Genomic DNA, 19,989 nt, shown 5'->3' with positions numbered 1-19,989 from the left:
CTACATTCATTCACCCATTCACACACACACTCACACACTGATGGTGGCAAGCTACATTGTAGCAACAGCTGCCCTGGGGCTCACTGACAGAAGCGGGGCTGCCGTACACTGGCGCCACCGGGCCCTCTGACCACCACCAGTAAACAATACAGGTGAACTGTCTTGCCCAAGGACACAACGACACTGAAAGTCGGAGTCGAGGCTTGAACCGTCAATCCTTCCATTTCAGGGCAAACTCCTACCTCCAACGCCACTGTCGCCCCCGTTCTGACATATGATCACTTCCCCACTGGTCCACCGGGTGGTGCCTGCACCATCTCTGTTATTAGTCGCCGCTGTCGGGTAGCAACAGCCTATGGCAACAGCAAATCCCATAATGCTTTACGAGGAGGGCTCTCCATGCAAAGCATTCTGGGATATATCTGCTTCTTCTGAGGCCTTTCTTTTCTTCTAGACACTTTTTTCTCTCACGACCCTCAGCAATTTTTAAAGAGAAAGGTGAGCTTCACTGACTGTGTGAAACCGTGATTCACCACAGATATACGGCTGAAATATATCTGCACGCGCAGAAAAAGCTAACGGTACGAGCACGTAGGACGGCCTTACATAAACATATCACCAGAATGACTGACCGTTGGGAGGACCATTTATTTAGATGATCCACTCGGAAATAAAAGATCATCTTCTATAACTTTTAATGTAAGATTGATTTTTTTGCACCCTTTTAGATGTGTCCCTGCTCCAACACACCTGGATCAAATAATTAGGAGATTTCCAAGAGAGCCTGCAGACTGAGGAAGTCGTTAAAGTATTTGATTCAGGTGTTCTAGTGTGCAGAGACCTGGAGCTTCCACTCCCTGCTGCCTTTAAACTGACCATCAGTGTTTTAGTCTGGGTGTTTCTGTGGGTACGGTACGCAAAGCTAAAGCAAGATGGGACTTATTGGCAGCGTTGCTAGCATGTTCTTAATTGCAGACCTGAATCCCAACTTTGCTCCTGACTTTGGATGCAACAGCAATAGGAGCACCAGGCCTCTGGACCCGTCCGGCCAGGCTCTAATTCATTATGCCTCTAGCCGCACACAGCACCTCGAGGAGAAAGGCTGAAAGGCCCACCAGGGAGGGAGGGAGGAAGGGCAAACATGTTTGAATCTTTCTGGGGTTTATGCCGCATCCTGAACACGTTCACTCAGGATGTGGCTGTAAAGGAAATCAGCAAAAACACCAGAAAATCTAGTAGAAATCTTCTGTTTTAACTTTAATGGCAGCCTGACTGATTAGAATCACCACCAGACAAACAGACAATACAAAAGTACAACTAAGAAACATTTGTTTAATAATTTAGCAGCACACACTTTTCTTCAGGCTCTATCAAAATAATGTCAGCAACCGCCCTCAAGTCTTATCTGTTAATATTAACCTCCCTTTAAGTCGGGCCTGGAGGGCCATTTTTCTAGAGCTGATTTCCACTGATAGCAGATTAACAGACAGTCATCAGAACCAGCTGAGCTGAAGCTGCAGATCTTTGAAACCTGCAGAACCTCGGAGCCATGAGGGCCGACTGGGAAGGCCTACTTTAAGTGCAACATTTCCTGATCGATGGGCGTAGGGCGGGGCAACATGAAAGCAAAAAAACAATAGCTTGATATTTTTAAGCTGGATGACAATATTCGGTATTTATCTCAATGTTTCTCTTTTCATTAGGTGATTATAAAAAGACGAAATAAACCAAATGTCACACAGGATTATGAGAAATGATTAAAAATAGCCTACTGGAATATTTCATTTAAAATTTTTATAATTTCATCTCTTTTGAAAAATTAATTAATTTTTAAAATCTCAAGATGTTGTCCAGACCTAAGTGGACTAATGCAAAACTCTATGATAGAGACAGAGAGAACAGGAACCTAAAACAGGTGAAGAAGAAATGAGACTAAAGCTGGAAAGGTTTCTGCAATGTTTGGGCGTCTCTGCTGAGGCTGCTGCCCCCCCGACCCTGTCCTGGATGAAACGGTCGTTTATTTTATTGCAGCATGTAATTCCTATGTAATCAAACAGAGAAGCAAGAAGATTCTTTTGTTTTTGTAGTTCTAAGCTTAAAGGAATAGTACACCCAAAACATGATTAGCCTTCATTTTCTACTCGCCCCCATGCTGAACAACACTCTGGAGTACTTTTTTGATATCTCAAATGCATCTGGAGATCTGGGAGGCTTCTTGCTGTCTGCTGACATTCAAATAATGGAGGTCTATGGCGCCCGAGGCAGAAAGGTCCATAAAAGTCCACAAAAAACGTGTCAATATTCCTCCATACTGCTCGTCCAATGTATTCCAAGTGTCCTGAGTGGGTAGCATCCAGAATTTACTCGAAACGAAGTCATTTAGAAAGTTTTTAGAGCATAAACAGTAGTGTATAGGACTTCCTGAAAGCGCGCGCCTGCGCGTTCACGACGCTACGGAAGCCGGCAGACCAAACCAGCGCATTCAGCTCGGCAAAGAACTCATGCTCTTCCTCAACACTGAAGTCCTCAGACATTTTTCTTTCGTTGTTTCTTTCTTTGCACAGGTAAACAGCACATTTCTTCTTCTACGCTTGGATTATCGGCAGAGCAGACGCTGAATGCGCACTTTCATCTGGTTTGGTCTGCCGCGGTTTCCGTAGACTCGTGAACGCGCTTTTAGGAAATCCTATACACTACTGTTTATGCTCTAAAAACATTCTAAATGACTTCGTTTCGAGTAAATTATGGACGCTACCCACTCAGGACACTTGGAATACATTGGACGAGCAGTATGGAGGAATATTGACACGTTTTTTGTGGACTTTTATGGACCTTTCTGCCTCGGGCGCCATAGACCTCCATTATTTGAATGTCAGCAGACAGGAAGAAGCCTCCCAGATCTCCAGATGCATTTGAGATATCAAAAAAGTATTCCAGAGTGTTGTTCAGCATGGGGGTGAGTAGAAAATGAAGGCTAATCATTTTTTGGGTGTACTATTCCTTTAAAGAAAGAACAGGAAGAGGTTTTAATATGGACCTTAAAAATAAAGCTCTTAGATACTCATTTACATTAGACACTATCTCTGTGATGAACTGGATTATTACTTCCAGTCGTTCCAAAACTAACAGTGAACTATGACTGTCTTTATTCTCACTGTGTGAACACCATCATTAGGAAACAGCTAAACTAAAAGGTCTGGCATCTCAGCAGGTGTTTTCCATGCCTCCACATTGTGTCATGTTGTCTTCTATAAGCAGGTTAGGTTCCTTTTGAATTGCTTGCTTCGTGCTGTGATCCTGTTGTATAACTGGTTCTTGTTGCAGTTTATAACAGCAGAAAATAATGCACCCCCCCCCAGTCCCCATGCTGCTGCAGTAGGGATCTAAATTTGAATACGGTGGACTGAGTTCAGGCGATTTTACTGTCCTGTTGTTGGAATCCATATGAACAGTTAAGCTGTTTATCCCTGCTGATCCTGGCTGTGCATACCTCCTTAAAATAGGCTCTAAAAGCAATGCATTACACATCACAACGAAACAAAGCAGAGAAGGTGCTGCGGTCTGATGATCTGACATGCATGACCTACTGCTGCATAGAACGGAGAGCTCAGACGGATCTTTTTATTCAGAACATGTTGGTATTAGACTGATGCTCCAGCAGGTTTGCTGCTGTTTGACCCTCACTGAGTATAGTTTTAATTAGTGATACAATTCAAGTGTATAATATGGCCGAAAATGTAGCAACTAATTCAGTGTGGAGCAACAGAAGGACCATCACAATAAGCTGCAACAGCAGATAACTTCTTTTTTCCTTCCACTGCAGCTCATTTGCTGACACTTTTCCTATCTCAGTTTCCTTTGCAGCATCTTTATTGCTCCAGAAAGGTTTACTGGTTTTAAAAGGTGACTCTTATTTTTCTTTATAATAATTTTCTTAATTTGCCTTTAGGTATTTTTGAATAAGGCTTTAAGTCATTAAAAACTGTTGGAATAAAAAGAAAATTTAATCTTTGAGATACTTCTGATATTCAACTCCAGTTCAAGTCTTATCTGTTATTTATTTTTTTTTTTTATCTGCCAATTATTAATCTGACATTTTCATATTGTTCTAAGGATAAACAAAAAAGATCACGTTCATGATCACGTTCCAGACATGACATCATCACACTATAAGAAATATGAAACTGAAACATTGATTTGATAAAAACTGGAATCTGGAAGCAAATTCACTCCTCTATGTCATGATTCAGTGTCTGAGAATTAAAGTTTTTCTTGAAGTCAAATCTCCTGATAAATTCATGTGGAGTAATTAGAATGTGATGAAATTAATTAACAATAGAAAGTCAAAGAGAAAAATAAAACATGGTTCTGTAAAATAATATTTATTAAAGGGATAGTTCGGGATTTTTGACATGAATCTGTATGGCATCCCCATCACCAGTGTCATGCAATCACACTGACTTACCCCTGGCAGCATCCTGTGAGCAGAGTTCTCATCCAGCTTTGGTCAAGCCGAAAGTAGTCCGGCAGGTTTGCTAGACCCAGCGAAATAAAACGTTTCTCTTCCCAAAACATTATGTGTTCAAAAGACTGATATTTTTGCATCCCAAAAACATTGTAGTGGAAAAAGTCACACGTCGTTATCACTTGGTCCTATTTTCTCTCTGTTCGTATCAGTGCGCGCGACACCATGACCTGACAGCTAGGGCCTACCTGTTTGATTCGCAATTGTTTACTACTGGGGAAGATGTCTGACTACGAGAGCGACGAGGAAAACATCGACTTCCACTTAGAGCCAAAGGGATATCTTTATAAACCCGAGTACACTGACGATGAACTTCGACAAATGGAGTTAGATCGGGCAGAAAGAAGCTACGTTTACATGCGCAAAATTTCCCCGATCCGATCCAAACCTTGGTTGATCGGAAATTCAAAATCTCCGTTTACATGGACACTAAATGAAATGATCCGATCATGACGTGTGTATACATGTACCAAGCGTTGGATCAGATTAAACCTTTCAAGCATGCGCAGAACTTCCTGCCAAACTTGGCAGTTCTGTCTGCGCCTGGTTTTTGGGAGGCCTGACAAACGATGCGCTCGGAGCGAGCGGAAAGAAAAAAGGAGAGAGGAGGAAAAAAGCGCTTGGCAGCGAAATGTACGAGAGAAAATGTAGAGAATGAGCGATTGAACCGGCGTGGGAGAGCGAGTGGGCTGTGGAGAGAGAAAAGAGGAAGAGGAGGAGGATAAATTCCTGCTTCCTGCAGCTTTAAATGAACTTGAGTGTATAAGTCGGCGTTCCTAGACTCCCCCCGCCATGTTGTTCACAGCGAGAGCGATAGCGACCGGTGGTTTCCTGTTGTTGACAAGGCGGAAAAACGTCACGCTGACGTCGCACACATGCGCAGTGAAGATTATTTTACTCTTAAGATCCGAATGGGTGTTTACATGGACGCCAATCGGAATGGCGATCGGCAAAAACCACCTCTCTCATTCGGAATTAAATTTAGATCCGATCGGACCGAATCGGATTAGAATCTTCAGTCTGACATGTTTACATGAAACATTTTTGATCTGATCAGGCCTTCAATCCGATTAGTTGTGTCCATGTAAACGTAGCTAGAGAGAGGGTGGACAGAGAAGTGATGGAAGCTGAAGCCGGAGCCGCAGGAGCCACAGCTGGAGCTGCGATATCCAGGGTGGCCGACAAATCATGGTGCACTTGTTTCAAGTGCGAATTAATGCAGACAGAGGTGGAATGCTACTGTTGCCACGAGTGGGATTTAGTAATGCCCGAGATACAGAACCTTTCCATTGAGGAGGATGTCGGAGTTGCAGCAGCTGCTGTCTGCATCACTGAGAGCACTGAAATGAGCTGGAAAAGTTGAGCTCGCTGTCAGAATGACGGCGCGCACTGATACGAACAGAGAGAAAATAGGACCAAGTGATAACGACGTGTGACTTTTTCCACTACAATGTTTTTGGGATGCAAAAATATCACTCTTTTGAACACATAATGTTTTGGGAAGAGAAACGTTTTATTTCGCTGGGTCTAGCAAATCTGCCGGACTACTTTCGGCTTGACCAAAGCTGGACGAGAACTCTGCTCACAGGATGCTGCCAGGGGTAAGTCAGTGTGATTGCATGACACTGGTGATGGGGATGCCATACAGATTCATGTCAAAAATCCCGAACTATCCCTTAAACGATTTGCTTGATCAGAAATGAATGACCGCTTAATTTAATTCAATTCAGTTTATTTCTATAGCGCCAATTCACAACACATGTCATCACAAGGCGCTTTACAGTTCACCAGATCATCCAGTCAAGTTGATTTAAAGTTTTCTATCTAAAAAAAAACAGCTGATTGCATCGACTCATTGACTCGAATGCAATTCCTCACACTAAGCATGCTAGTAGTGACAGTGGAGAGGAAAAACTCCCTGTTAACAGGAAGAAACTTCCAGCAGAACCAGGCTCAGTGTGAGCGGCCATCTGCTGAGGCCGACTGGGGTTCAAGGAAACAGAAGCAGAGTCACAAAAAAAAGCAGAGATACAAAAGGCAGCTGTAAAAGGTGGCGCCGTCCAGGAAACACAGCCGGGCAGACGAGCTCAGAGCCAGCTCCCATGTCAGAGGATGAAGAGAGCACATCCAGCCAGTCACAGTCAGAGAAACGGGACTACACTGAAAAACAGGCAGATCTCGAACATCTAGAAACAAAGGTGTTGATGGCAGCAGCACAGCTGATATTTCTCTCCAGGATGGAGTCACAGCCAAACAGGAACAGACCAGATGAAGCTACTATGAGAAAAAGCAGAGAGAGCAGAACGTTAGAGATTGAACTAACAGATTCTGCAGAGTGGGAGAATAGAGATAGAATGAAGTAGAATGATGAAAAAGCCTAAGCCAATCAGTTTTCAAAACGGCTTCAGATTAATCTTTGTCGATCCCTGTAGAACAGCTGAACAAGATTAGCATCTTATAAGCATCCTTGTTCAATCAACATTCAGTAATTCATCTATGTAATATTCATCTCATTTCATAACACATAACTGAAAAACCAAGGGGATTATATGAAGAAACAAACACAGTTGAAATAAGTCAGCCTCAGTCACAGGAAACACCAGAGAAAAACGGTCTGTGTTCGAGACAGAAAGGGGGTTTTCAGGTAATCTGAGCAAAATCGTCAGGACAACTGGGTGAAAACCCTTCCTACAATAAGCCTGCCCCTGTCCTTGTCTGCCTGGCTGTGTGTTTCCTGGACGGGGCCGCCTTTTACAGCTGCTTTTTGTATCTCTGCTTCTGTCTCCTTGAACCCCAGTCGGCCTCAGCAGATGGCCGCTCACACTGAGCCTGGTTCTGCTGGAGGTTTCTTCCTGTTAAACAGGAGTTTTTCCTCTTCACTGTCGCTACAAGCATGCTTAGTGTGAGGGATTGCATTCAAGTCAACGAGTCGATGCAATCAACTGGTTTTCCTCAGATAGAAAACTTTGAATCATTTTAATTGTATGATCTGGTTAAACTGTAAAGTGCCTTGAGATGACATGATGTGAATTGGCGCTATAGAAATAAACTGAACTGAATTGAATGCTCTGCCATGTTTTACCGGTTTCTTTAATTCTTATCTAACAGGACTGTGTTTAAACTTACCGCCATTAATCCTACTCAGGGATGGAAAAAGTTTTATGAAAAAGATGCATGTCTGGCCTGCTGTTTGAACAGATGACCTTTAAAGATAATCTATTTAAAACCGACTTCATTAAAACCTGCTGATGAATCTGCAGACCTCCTGAATGCGCCGCAGCTCACCGCCGTGAAAAGATGTTCGGTTAAAATTGAAATACAGCGAAATCATTTCAGACGAAGTGAAAGGGCAGCTCTGCTGGAGCAGAGCTAATGGATAATTTATCACTGAATTTAAGTGTCTCTGTTTTTTATAACGCTGTCTGCACATAGCCTCATTTCTCAGCTGTATCCATGGAAACTCTCTCCCATCATCCTTTGTAGGGAGATCATCTTTCCTCTTCTATCTCCTGCTAATAGTGTGATTTGGAGTCACTTGAATTACATGAAGGGACTAAAATAAGTATTCCCAAATTAATTTGGCTCCTTGTCACAGTTTTCTTCATCTTGTCTGTCTGTCCTGTTTTCCCACAAATTTTCCGAATGAGGTGATCTGATGCAAAGACTCAATGATCCTAACTCCCCACGCTTCAGACACTGGATCTTAATGGGAATCAGGAAGAATTTACCTGTGGAAATACTCTAAATATACACTCACCGGCCACTTTATTAGGTACCCCATGCTAGTAACGGGTTGGACCCCCTTTTGCCTTCAGAACTGCCTCAATTCTTCGTGGCATAGATTCAACAAGGTGCTGGAAGCATTCCTCAGGGAGTTTGGTCCATATTGACATGATGGCATCACACAGTTGCCGCAGATTTGTCGGCTGCACATCCATGATGCGAATCTCCCGTTCCACCACATCCCAAAGATGCACTATTGGATTGAGATCTGGTGACTGTGGAGGCCATTTGAGTATAGTGAACTCATTGTCATGTTCAAGAAACCAGTCTGAGATGATTCCAGCTTTATGACATGGCGCATTATCCTGCTGAAAGTAGCCATCAGAAGTTGGGTACATTGTGGTCATAAAGGGATGGACATGGTCAGCAACAATACTCAGGTAGGCTGTGGCGTTGCAACGATGCTCAATTGGTACCAAGGGGCCCAAAGAGTGCCAAGAAAATATTCCCCACACCATGACACCACCACCACCAGCCTGAACCGTTGATACAAGGCAGGATGGATCCATGCTTTCATGTTGTAGACGCCAAATTCTGACCCTACCATCCGAATGTCGCAGCAGAAATCGAGACTCATCAGACCAGGCAACGTTTTTCCAATCTTCTATTGTCCAATTTCGATGAGCTTGTGCAAATTGTAGCCTCAGTTTCCTGTTCTTAGCTGAAAGGAGTGGCACCCGGTGTGGTCTTCTGCTGCTGTAGCCCAGCTGCCTCAAAGTTTGACGTACTGTGCGTTCAGAGATGGTCTTCTGCCCACCTTGGTTGTAACGGGTGGTTATTTGAGTCACTGTTGCCCTTCTATCAGCTCCAACCAGTCTGGCCATTCTCCTCTGACCTCTGGCATCAACAAGGCATTTCCGCCCACAGAACTGCCGCTCACTGGATGTTTTTTCTTTTCGGACCATTCTCTGTAAACCCTAGAGATGGTTGTGCGTGAAAATCCCAGTAGATCAGCAGTTTCTGAAATACTCAGACCAGCCTTTCTGGCACCAACAATCATGCCACGTTCAAAGTCACTCAAATCAGCTTTCTTCCCCATACTGATGCTCGCTTTGAACTGCAGGAGATTGTTTTGACCATGTCTACATGCCTAAATGCACTGAGTTGCCGCCATGTGATTGGCTGCTTAGAAATTAAGTGTTAACGAGCAGTTGGACAGGTGTACCTAATAAAGTGGCCAGTGAGTGTATATTCCAATTCATCAGATTTCCTCCGAAGTTTCTTTAAGGTCTGTTGGATTTCATTCTGGTTGATGGTGACCCGTTCATGTCTTCTCAGGTTCTGATCCAGTCCAAAAATGTGACAGTTTGAAGACACTTTCATGTCACTTTTGAGGCTGAGCATCATAATGATGGAAAAGCTACAGATCATCACCAGTTACCTCCTGGAGGACCTTTTAACTCTTTACTAACCGCAGAGTTGTTTATTACCAGGATTGTTGGAAGCTCTCAGTATTTCTTCTTCTGACGTCCCAAACAATCAGGAGTCAGCAGTAGGGGTGTAAATCACATCCATTATGGCGATTCGATTATTTTCGATACTCAAGAATACACCACGATTCATTTCAATTAATTGGTTCATTTTTTTTTTAACCTTACAGGCTAGACAATGTTTCAAATTTGAAATAAATCAATGAAAGCTGTAATATCATTTTGCATTTTTTTTGAGAGACAAAAGCAAATAACAGAAGTAGAAAAATTGTACTCCACCTACTCCTATTAAAACCTCCTTCACTGAAAAATAGTAACACCCCTGCATCATATATTCTGAAAGGCCTTGCATAAAAAAATACGGCACAAAATCAGTGCAATGCAATACCTCGGCTCCAGACGTCTCCGCCCCCTCCGCAGACGATCCGCTGCTCCTCTCCCTAATTGTAACTGACCACAAACAGTGCCGCAGACAGGAGGCCAGCTTATTTTGTTTTTATGACCAACTATGACTCTTCTAGCGTTTGACCCACTAGAAGAGCGAGGTGCCTGCGGACACTGCGACCCTTTTTCCACCTGGATCGCTGCTCTTTTTGGCCCTCATGTCCCTCCGTCGTCGAACTAAACTCGCCCCCACTTCCTCTCTACCTGCGCCGTATCTAGACCCACAGCGTGTAGCACAGACCACGCTTCAATACTGAGCATAATTTAAAAATGTCTGCGACAAGCTCACTGCAACACACTGCTGTAAGAGTATAACCAGGAAGCGAGGTAGGAGGGCAAAATAGGTTTAGCGCCACCGCAGCACAGGAGGGAGAATTACGCCCAGGAGCAAATGGATAAAAATAGACCGCAGGAAAAAAAAACATGAATCGATTCTCTTGCGGACGTGTCGATGCATCGGATCGTCGGCTTTTGGATCGATGCATCGATACAAAACCATTATTAGTCAGCAGGGATGGGGACTTTGCAGCAGTCTTCTGCCGTCTATCCCTGTACCTCCTGCTCAGTCTCCTCCTCTACCTATGCTGCCGAGCAAGCTCTGTACTGGTGGGCTAAACGTACAAACCTTTACTCTGTCTTAAGGAGAAGCTGCTCCTGAAGCCATGTTCTCCAACTGTGTGAAAAGTTTTAATCATGACGTAATTTGAGTAATTTGAGAATAATGGTCTGATGATGATGATGGTGGTCAGATGATGGTCTTCAAGCAGAATTCTATAATTTTTTTGATGTAGTTGTAGTTGTAAAATAATATATAAAATAAAAAATATTTGATATTACTTCAACACTTATTTTAAATCATGCCTGATGCATCATTTCATGATAACGTACGCCATTTATTGATTGTTAATAAAATGAATTACAAGATGAGAAGCCAGAGACATGCAAAAGTGGAGCCAGACGTTTATCTGCATGTCTGAGAGGAAAAACATAGATGTAGAGCTGCTGGAGCCAGATGAGCTACAATAAATGCTGAATACATGTTGGGATGACAGTTTTTAAACCAGGCAGAGATGCTACTGTTTGTTGATGAAGGTTTCTGTTGGATTTAAGCCACAGAAAAGAAAATGAAATATGAAACTGATTAATCAAACCTCTGAACCAATGAGGAAGAAAGAGAAACTGGTGGTTTGAACCAGTCAGGGTTAGAAACAGGCAGAAGCCGCTGGTGATGGTCTCTCAGACGTGTCACTGTGTGTCTGAGGTTTATCTTTAGCATCACACATCACAGCTGGAACGTGGCTGGTGGGGAGCAGACTGACAGTTTGTTGGGAAAACGTCGAGCAGCTGATGTTCAGTGGTTTCATTCATCCCTGATTTAAAATGGGAAGATAGAAAAGAGCAGGAGCTCATGATGGAAGATACGGCCACAGGATGATGGCTGACTGGAAACCAGTGAGCTGCTTACTGGCAGCAACAGGCAGATAATCCATTGTGAGCTGTAAAACCCGCCCGCAGAGATTAAAGACTGGGGATGAAGTTCACACCCAGACTGGGAACCAGTTCTCCCTGTTATAGCCAGTGGAAATCAGACCTAGATTGAAAATCACAGTGTTTTTTTTACAGATCAGCTCACATTTTGCTCAACAGTAACAGTGATGGTTGTGGTCTAGTGGTTTCCTGATGTTCTAGTGGTTTTCCTGTCCAACTTTCCGCACCAACCTTAGTGTCATCTACAGCAGACGCTTTTAAACCAAAGACCAATTAAAAACTCATAAAAGCAGATTCAAGATCAATGATGATGATGATGATAACTTTCTCTGCATGTTGGACTGCAGTTTGGCTCCACCTCACAGAGCGGCACATCCAAGCAGTCTTTTCAATTGAATGATTCAAAGTTTTCAATCGAAGGAAAACCAGTTGATTGCATCGACTCATTGACTCTTCAGCAATCCCTCACACTAAGCATGCTTGTAGCGACAGTGGAGAGGAAAAACTCCCTTTTAACAGGAAGAAACCTCCAGCAGAACCAGGCTCAGCGAGAGCGGCCATCTGCTGAGGCTGACTGGGGTTCAAGGAGACAGAAGCAGACACAAGAAACAGATAATAAGATAAGATAAGAAATAAATAGCTTATTGTGATGGTCCTTCTGTTGCTCCATATTGAATTAGTTCCTGCATTTTAGGCCATATTATACACTTGACTTGTATCACTAATTAAAGAAAAAGGAACAGAGATACAAACGGTAACTGTCAACAAGCTCAACAGGCGGCCCCATCCAGGAAACACACAGCCAGGCAGACGAGCTCCGAGCCAGCTCCCATGTCAGAGGATGAAGAGAGCGCATCCAGTTAGTCACAGTCAGAGAAACAGGACTACACTGGAAAACAGGCCAAGCTCCAACATCTAGAAACAAAGGTTGTTGATGGCAGCAGAACAGCTGATATTTCTCTCCAGGATGGAGTCACAGCCAAACAGGAACAGACCAGATGAAGCTACTATGAGAAAAAGCAGAGAGAGCAGAACATTAGAGATTGAACTAACAGATTCTGCAGAGTGGGAGAATAGAGATAGAATGATGAAATGGAGGTCCCTATGTCATCCAGCAGTCTAAGCCTATAGCAGCATAACTATAGAGATGCTCAGGATAACCAGAGACACTCTAACTATAAGCTTTATCAAAAAGGAAAGTTTTAAGTCTAGCCTTAAAAGTAGACAGGGTGTCTGCCTCACGGACTACAACTGGTAGTTGGTTCCACAGGAGAGGAGCTTGATAACTAAAAGATCTGCCTCCCATTCTACTTTTAGAAATTCTAGGAACCACTAGTAAACCTGCAGATTGAGAGCGAAGTGCTCTGTTAGGAACATAAGGAACAATCAGATCTCTGATATCAGATGGAGCTTGGCCATTTCAGACTTTATATGTCAGATGGGGGATTTTAAATTCTATTCTGGATTTAACAGGAAGCCAATGAAGAGAAGTTTTCAGACAAACTAAAGCGCATTTTTGCCTGGAAAGAATGAGACCATCCTCATTAATACTAGTCCACCACTAGTGAAGGATCCCCTGGGTTATTTAAAGCTGCATTTTATTTTCTTCCATTGATCTAAGTAACGTCTCCAACAAAGGATGGTTTGTTTGCAGCATTATGCATTTAATCTAAAGGAGCGGGGGCAGCTGCAGGCTGACATTTATCACCTCTCTGGGTGGAAAATATGAAGGCAGAAAAAAAAAAAAAGCTGCTTCACTGAATCTTCAAACCAAAGGAGAGCAATGGCTGGACCTGATACTAATGTCATAAAAGCTTTACAAGCTCTAGGGATGAACTTCAGCTTTCCTGTCAGATGTTTGGTTCGCTCCATCAAAAACATCCAGTAATGTAAACCTGCAGGATGTTCTGTCCTCTTGGTTCATCTGATAACAAGACAGGAAAGTGTCTGAACAGGAGACACTTTTGCTGCCTCTTTTATCCCAGCATTGATTAGTCGGGTCAAGTTTGGAGACTCTGTGGTTCGTGTTGCTGTAACAACACAGCTTCACTTTGCTGGCTGCCATGGCGATGCAGCAATAATAGGGGGATGGATATAAAAGTTTTCTGTCTGATGGGTGGCTGGCTGTGCTGGGAGCGGAGGGCAGACTGCTACATGCAGCAGAAGGCTTCAATCCATCAGCTATATTAGCAGCGTGAACACATTTTTAGCGTTTTATAACCTTATATCCTACCTGTTATTATCTAAAGAAACAATCCTGCAGGTTGTGTTAATTCTGCAGATTAATCATCTCTGCTAATCCATTCAAGTCGATGTTTATGAAAAAGGAAAGCATTAAGTGCTCCTATGTGTGGCAGGTATTCCCCTCAGCATGCATTTAAAAGCAATAAATACAACCTTAAATATGCTTTTCAGTTTTTGACTTCCATTCTAAACAGTTTTATTTAGCTGAAAAAATGTTTGTCTACTTTGACACATTTGTGAATTTCTCTTCTCTGTCCACCTACTAATCCCGGGTCCTGGAAAAATGAATGTTGATTTTAAAAAATGAATGTAAACATGCAGCTCTGGCTGTAAAAGTCTGCCTCACTGGGAGAATATTCCTGAGAAGCCGATCCTGTTGGGAGCTCCCCAGCAGCTCACAGGTAGTTGGATCTTGCCTGCCTGAAGAGGTTCTACTGTACAAAGTAATTAGTTGTAAAAACTTGTTAATTAACTCTATTATTTTATTCATCACTTACGTGAAAGAGTAATGAGTTACTGTTAAAATTAACATTTAGTTATTTTTTTAAATAAACATTTCAGGCAATAATGTCCTTAAAACTTAAGCTTTGTGTTGTGGTTTTTCCGTTAAACTATTTGCAATGCTGCTGTGTTTCCTGTTACAAATATCATCCAGATTGACAGACAATCTAAATGTTGTGTTGTTAGTGTGTAGCTGAAGGTTCCTGCTCTGACAGAATTACAGCAGTCTCTTTTCCACCTTTGTTAAGTCAGTATAAATTTGTTACATTTGCTGCACTGGCAATGTTCATATCCCAAATAATATTATAGAATATTTCAGGAGTTAATGAATTGTACCCAGGTGTCCCCAGGCGGTCTCCTGTCCAAGGGCTGCTCAGTGGTTCAGTGGGTAGCACTGCTGCCTTGCAGCAAGAAGATTCTGGGTTCAATTCCTGGCCCAGGGTCTTTCTGCATGGAGTTTGCATGTTCTCCCTGAGCATGCGTGGGTTCTCTCCGGGTACTCCAGCTTCCTCCCACAGTCCAACAATGACTGTTAGGTTAATTGGCTTCTCTAAATTCTCCTTAGGTGTGTGCGTGAAGGGTTGTTTGTCTCTGTGTTGCACTGCGATGGACTGGTGGACCCCGCCTCTCGCCCGTAGACAGCTGGAGATAGGCACCAGCAGCCCTTGTGACCCTGCTTGGGATAAATGGGATGGAAAATGGATGGATGAATTGTACCTGAGATTTCCTGGACTTGCATTAAATTAATATTTCTTCTCCTGATCATCTTTTTAACCACATTCTATAGTTATCCTTTGGATCAGCTGATCCAAAATGCTGCAGCCAGAGTTCTGGTGAAAATAAAAAATAGAGATCATATCTCTCCTATCCTGGCTTCTCTTCATTGGCTTCCTGTTAAATCCAGAATAGAATTTAAAATCCTCCTTCTCACATATAAATCAGAGATCTGATTGTTCCTTATGTTCCTAACAGAGCACTTCGCTCTCAATCTGCAGGTTTACTAGTGGTTCCTAGAATTTCTAAAAGCAGAATGGGAGGCAGATCTTTTAGTTATCAGGCTTATCTCCTGTGGAACCAAATACCAGTTTTAGTCCGTGAGGCAGACACCCTGTCTACTTTTAAGACTAGGCTTAAAACTTTCTTTTTGATAAAGCTGATAGTTAAAGTGGCTCAGGTTATCCTGAGCTATCTCTATAGTTATGCTGCTATAGGCTTAGACTGCTGGAAGTTTTTTCCTGATCAAAGGGAGTTTTTCCTCTCCACTGTCGCTACAAGCATGCTTAGTGTGAGGGATTGCATTCGAGTCAATGAGTCAATGCAATCAACTGGTTTTCCTCAGATAGAAAACTTTGAATCAATCTGACTGTATGGTCTGGTGAACGGTAAAGTGCCTTGAAGTGACATGTGTTGTGAATTGGTGCTATATAGAAAAAATGAATTTAATGGAATTGAACACAGTTCTAAAGAACTTTGAGGTTTGGTTGATTTTGGCTCCCCCAGTGGAAAGAAGCTGTATTATAAGGAAGACAGCATTTTCCATACGGAGTGGCACATTACGTGTTAAAATCTCAGGCCGCCTTCAGTTGGATTGAACTACTTTTCTGTTTCCAGGGGCTGTAAAAGATGATGATTGAAAATAAGAAACATTTAACTTTGGTTTGTACTGTATTCCTATACTCGTGTGTCTCAGAATAAGAAAGGAGGAAGCGAGGTTTCCTTAATCCCTTCCACCCAGTCTATCGGGCTTTCCTTGGGTTAACAAAGTCCTCTCTGATGCACATTGTTTCAGCTCCCTTGCTGCTACTCCACAGTAAAGGTGGGAATCACCATGGTAACCACATTTTCTAAGAGTGACAATCTTGGATTACTCTGCAGCTTCTCTCTGATGTTTATCCCTCATGGATGCCCCACAGACCCTGTAAGGTCTCAACCGTCATGTTTTATCTGGTCACAGTTTAGGGGTTTGAGAAGCATGTGAAAAAGGCCCTTCAGAGTCCAGTAAACCGGATACACAATTTCAATTAGAATTTTCCACATTATACTATCTTTAGCATTAATCCCACTATAGATTTTTTAAAGATGGTCCCAAAGCAGATGAGAGTCACGGTGTGGTAGACAGACAAGAAACAAAATGTTATTTTTCTTTAATCAGGCTTGTTCTGCAGCAGCTTAACCCTCAAAGCTTCAGGGTGGATCTGTGGCTTCTTATCCAGCCTCTTGAATAACCTCAGTCTGCTTCTGCTGGGTTGGAGCAGCGTTTGACTGCAGAGCTGCTCCACTTTTACTAACATCTATTCAACAAGGATTGAAAACGTACGTTGGATCCTGCATATCAATGCACTGGAGACTAGTCTACTTTCAAAGTCACTGAAATCTTCTTTCTTCCTCTTTCTTAGGCTCAGTTTGAGCTCCAACAAGTGTTCACCACTGCATTTACTCTGAAGCAGAGTTGCTGCCATGTGATTGGCTGTATCTGTTAATAAGCACTTGAAATGGTTACTAATAAAGACAGTCTGATTGTCTTTCATTGGACTCGGTGGACAGATTTAGTTTTCATTTCTTCAAACTGGATTAGTCCTGGTTTAAAAAAAGGTGAATTTCCAACATGCGGTTGAGTGCTAAATTATGCATCATCCATTTACAGTGAGAATTTACCACAAGATTTAAAGCTTTGCTAAATATGAATCGCTTGCATTCAGTTCCTTCCTCAGCTTGTCATATTGATGGAGTTTAACTTGAGTTTTTTTCAGTCTGAACAGATATTCTACATTCAGCAGCAAGAGAGCTGAATTAGTACGTAGCATTCTTTAAGCATCTAAACAGGAGGAACTTCGCTCCCAACCTGATAACAAATCAGCAGGATCTCAGGAATATCTCCTCAGACGGATTTCCAAGAAGTGGCAGCTCTTTGGAGGTTTGGTATTCCACTCAGGCTGTAGGCCACCAGTCTACGTTCCCAGTTCACCAAAGAATGTTTTTCTTTTTAGCCTGGTTGATGATTTTCTTTATTCGGACCCTGGGGATTTTTAATTGGTCACCCCTGGTATAGAATGACATCATGAGATACTATTCCTCTGTCGCTGCTGCAACGTTTCACTAGCTTCAGTTGCTGTAGCAGTATTCAGTATACAGTACATGGTGGAACACAGTTTACCTTCTGCAGCATGTTTTTTTCTGCACCACTGCAATGCAAAGATTCCCAGTAGTTTGTCTGTGTGAATTAACCGGCAGTTTTAATCCTCTGTCTTTAAAGGGAATTTAATGGACCATAATTCATCAACAGATTGTTTTATGAGGTTTAAGTGAGGATTATTAGTTTAAGCTGGAAGAAAAACCCAAAAGTAATTGCTGTAACTGCACCATCAATGACTGCAAGGATTAGAATAGTTAATAAGATTCCAATAAAGTTAAAAAAAACAATTTGCTGGACTTTGTTTCCAAGTTTGAAGACGTTTCGCTTACCATCCAGGGAGCTTTTTTAATTCAAAATGTCAGGAATAGCGTAGAGTTTGAAGCTTTATAGAATAGCCCAGAACAAAGCCTTGTTCTGGCTTAGAAAACATGCAAATCGGACCAGAAGAACAGGTCCACCCCTTAGGAATGAGGAGTCCCTTGGGTTCTTTGTTAACCTGCAAATCCTAATACTGGTCTATGCCTCTGAAAGGGGTCATTAGAGGCATTGTTAGTAGGATATTCCACACTAAGTACCAACGCAGGTAAATCCTGTATTCCAAACAGCTTTGCTGCCCTTGATGGAAACACTTGAGGCCAGGAAGATTGTTGCGGGTTACTGTGGTGAAAAGAGAGATAAGAGTTGGAAAATATATCAATCAATGGTAAAGCAATGAACTGTTATCCTGATAGTTTGCAGCCCTGGTGAGAGGGCGACCTTACTTTACACTAGAGATACGGGATTAAACTGGATGTAAGCAACATTCTCTTTTTTTCCTCTCTGTTTTTGTTTCTGCAGGTTTTCTGGGCTCTCTGAGGATCCTGACTTCCCTGTGTTACTCCGGGATCTTAAAGAAGAGGCAGAGCTAATCCTGTCCCTGTAGAGGTGACTTAGAAAGGGTCAACAGCTGGCATAAAGTGGACACTACTCTCAGATTAGATTTTTAACAGATTAGATTCACCTGAAGCACAGCGGCCAATTGGCAGCCTCGCCACCACACACAGCTGGAGAAAACAATTAAATTAGTGCACTGAACAAAGCTTAGCACACATAAAGCACAAACACGCTGTGCTGCTGACGGCTAAAGGACAGATGCTGCCCCCTCCCTGCCTCTCATCATCCTCTCAAATCCAGCTGGAGGGAAGATGAGATTTGGGCCGTTTGTTTGTAACTGAAGAATCAGACCCGTCCATCTGATACACGCCTGTAGTCAGCATGATTGATTCTTATCTCTGTGCTCTTTAGCCCCACCCTCCACCCCCATGGAGACACACATGAAGTAAAAGGACTTTGCAGGAAAGAATCTGAAGTTGGGAAGCGATTGGAAGTAAACGATAGCCCCGCAGATGGTCTCAGCGCAGAGGAGGGGTGGATGTAGACATGGACTGAAGGGGGGGTCAAAAACCAAACGAGTAGGAACACTAAAGGAAGAGGAAGGACCTCCTCCCCTCTGCTGCGCCTCCCTCTCTCCTCTGCTCTAACAGCTTTCCTTGGCTTCAGTGCTTCAGTGCAGAGAGGAGACGGCAGCAAAGCGAGGAGCCGATGAAACCAGGACAGAGCCTCTGCATTCTCACGCTGCTTCTAATCCTGAATCGGACCCAGGAAGGGGGGGGGGGGGGGGGGGTTTAAAGTGAAATAAAGCGCAGAGGAGAGCACATGGAAGGACTTTGGATGCAGTCGGGTTTCAGCTGCGTGTGATTCAGCGAGGCGGGGGTGGGAAGGAGCATCTCTCCATCCATCTTCGGCCCCCGTCTGCTCCTCTCAGTCTCCAAACGTCCTCAGCCGTCGGACCGGGTACGGTGGCAGGCCCAGGGGTGGGGGCATGGCCGTGGGGGGGCCGCATCCCGTCCTCCACGCTCCACCGCGACAGAGGCTTTGGCTGGAGGTCCTGGATCTGGGGGCCCCCCAGAGCAGCCCCCAGACTCTCAGACGTCCGCCCCTGGATGAGCGGAGGGGTGGCGGGGGGAGGCATAGTTGGGGGGGGCGCAGGGGACAGAGGGGGAAAAGTGAGATGTTCCCGCAGACTTTGGCTTCTCCTGGGAACGCTGGCCCTCGTCTTCCTCACCTCGCTCTTCTTGTCCGTGTCGTTGCGTGGGGGCGTCGGCTTTAACTACCTGGAGGCGCCCGGGTGGGAGGAGTCCAGGCGGGTGAAGCTGGTGCCCAGCTACGTGGGTGCCCACCGGCTGCACCCCCCAGAAGCGCCCCTGCAGAGAACATGTGCCTGCCCTCGCTGCGTCGGAGACCCCGGAGTCTCTGACTGGTTCGATGACAACTATGACCCGGATATTTCTCCAGTCTGGACCAGAGACAACATCCAGCTGCCCCCAGATGTCTACTACTGGTGGGTGGTGAGTAACTGCAGCTTTTCTTTATGCAGAAGTTTCATCTGAAAGCCCAGTAGG

The 19,989-nt window shown here is 43.6% G+C and overlaps 1 protein-coding gene across 1 annotated transcript in view; it reads left to right on the top strand.

Moving 5' to 3' along the window:
- Positions 1-19,229: 19,229 nt before the first annotated feature.
- Positions 19,230-19,989, top strand: part of st3gal2 (ST3 beta-galactoside alpha-2,3-sialyltransferase 2) — a 28,663-nt gene continuing 27,903 nt past the window's right edge. Inside the window, exon 1 of the mRNA XM_038274729.1 lies at positions 19,230-19,935. Within this exon, the coding sequence (XP_038130657.1) occupies positions 19,531-19,935 (405 nt within the window). The 5' untranslated portion in view covers positions 19,230-19,530. The remainder of the gene's footprint in view (positions 19,936-19,989) is intronic.

Source organism: Cyprinodon tularosa, unplaced genomic scaffold (genome assembly GCF_016077235.1).
Source record: "Cyprinodon tularosa strain WSP-4 unplaced genomic scaffold, ASM1607723v1 ctg927, whole genome shotgun sequence".
NCBI classification, from domain to species: Eukaryota; Metazoa; Chordata; class Actinopteri; order Cyprinodontiformes; family Cyprinodontidae; genus Cyprinodon; species Cyprinodon tularosa.
The sequence above is the reverse complement of the archived record's forward strand: the minus strand, read 5'-3'. Positions and strand labels throughout refer to the sequence as shown.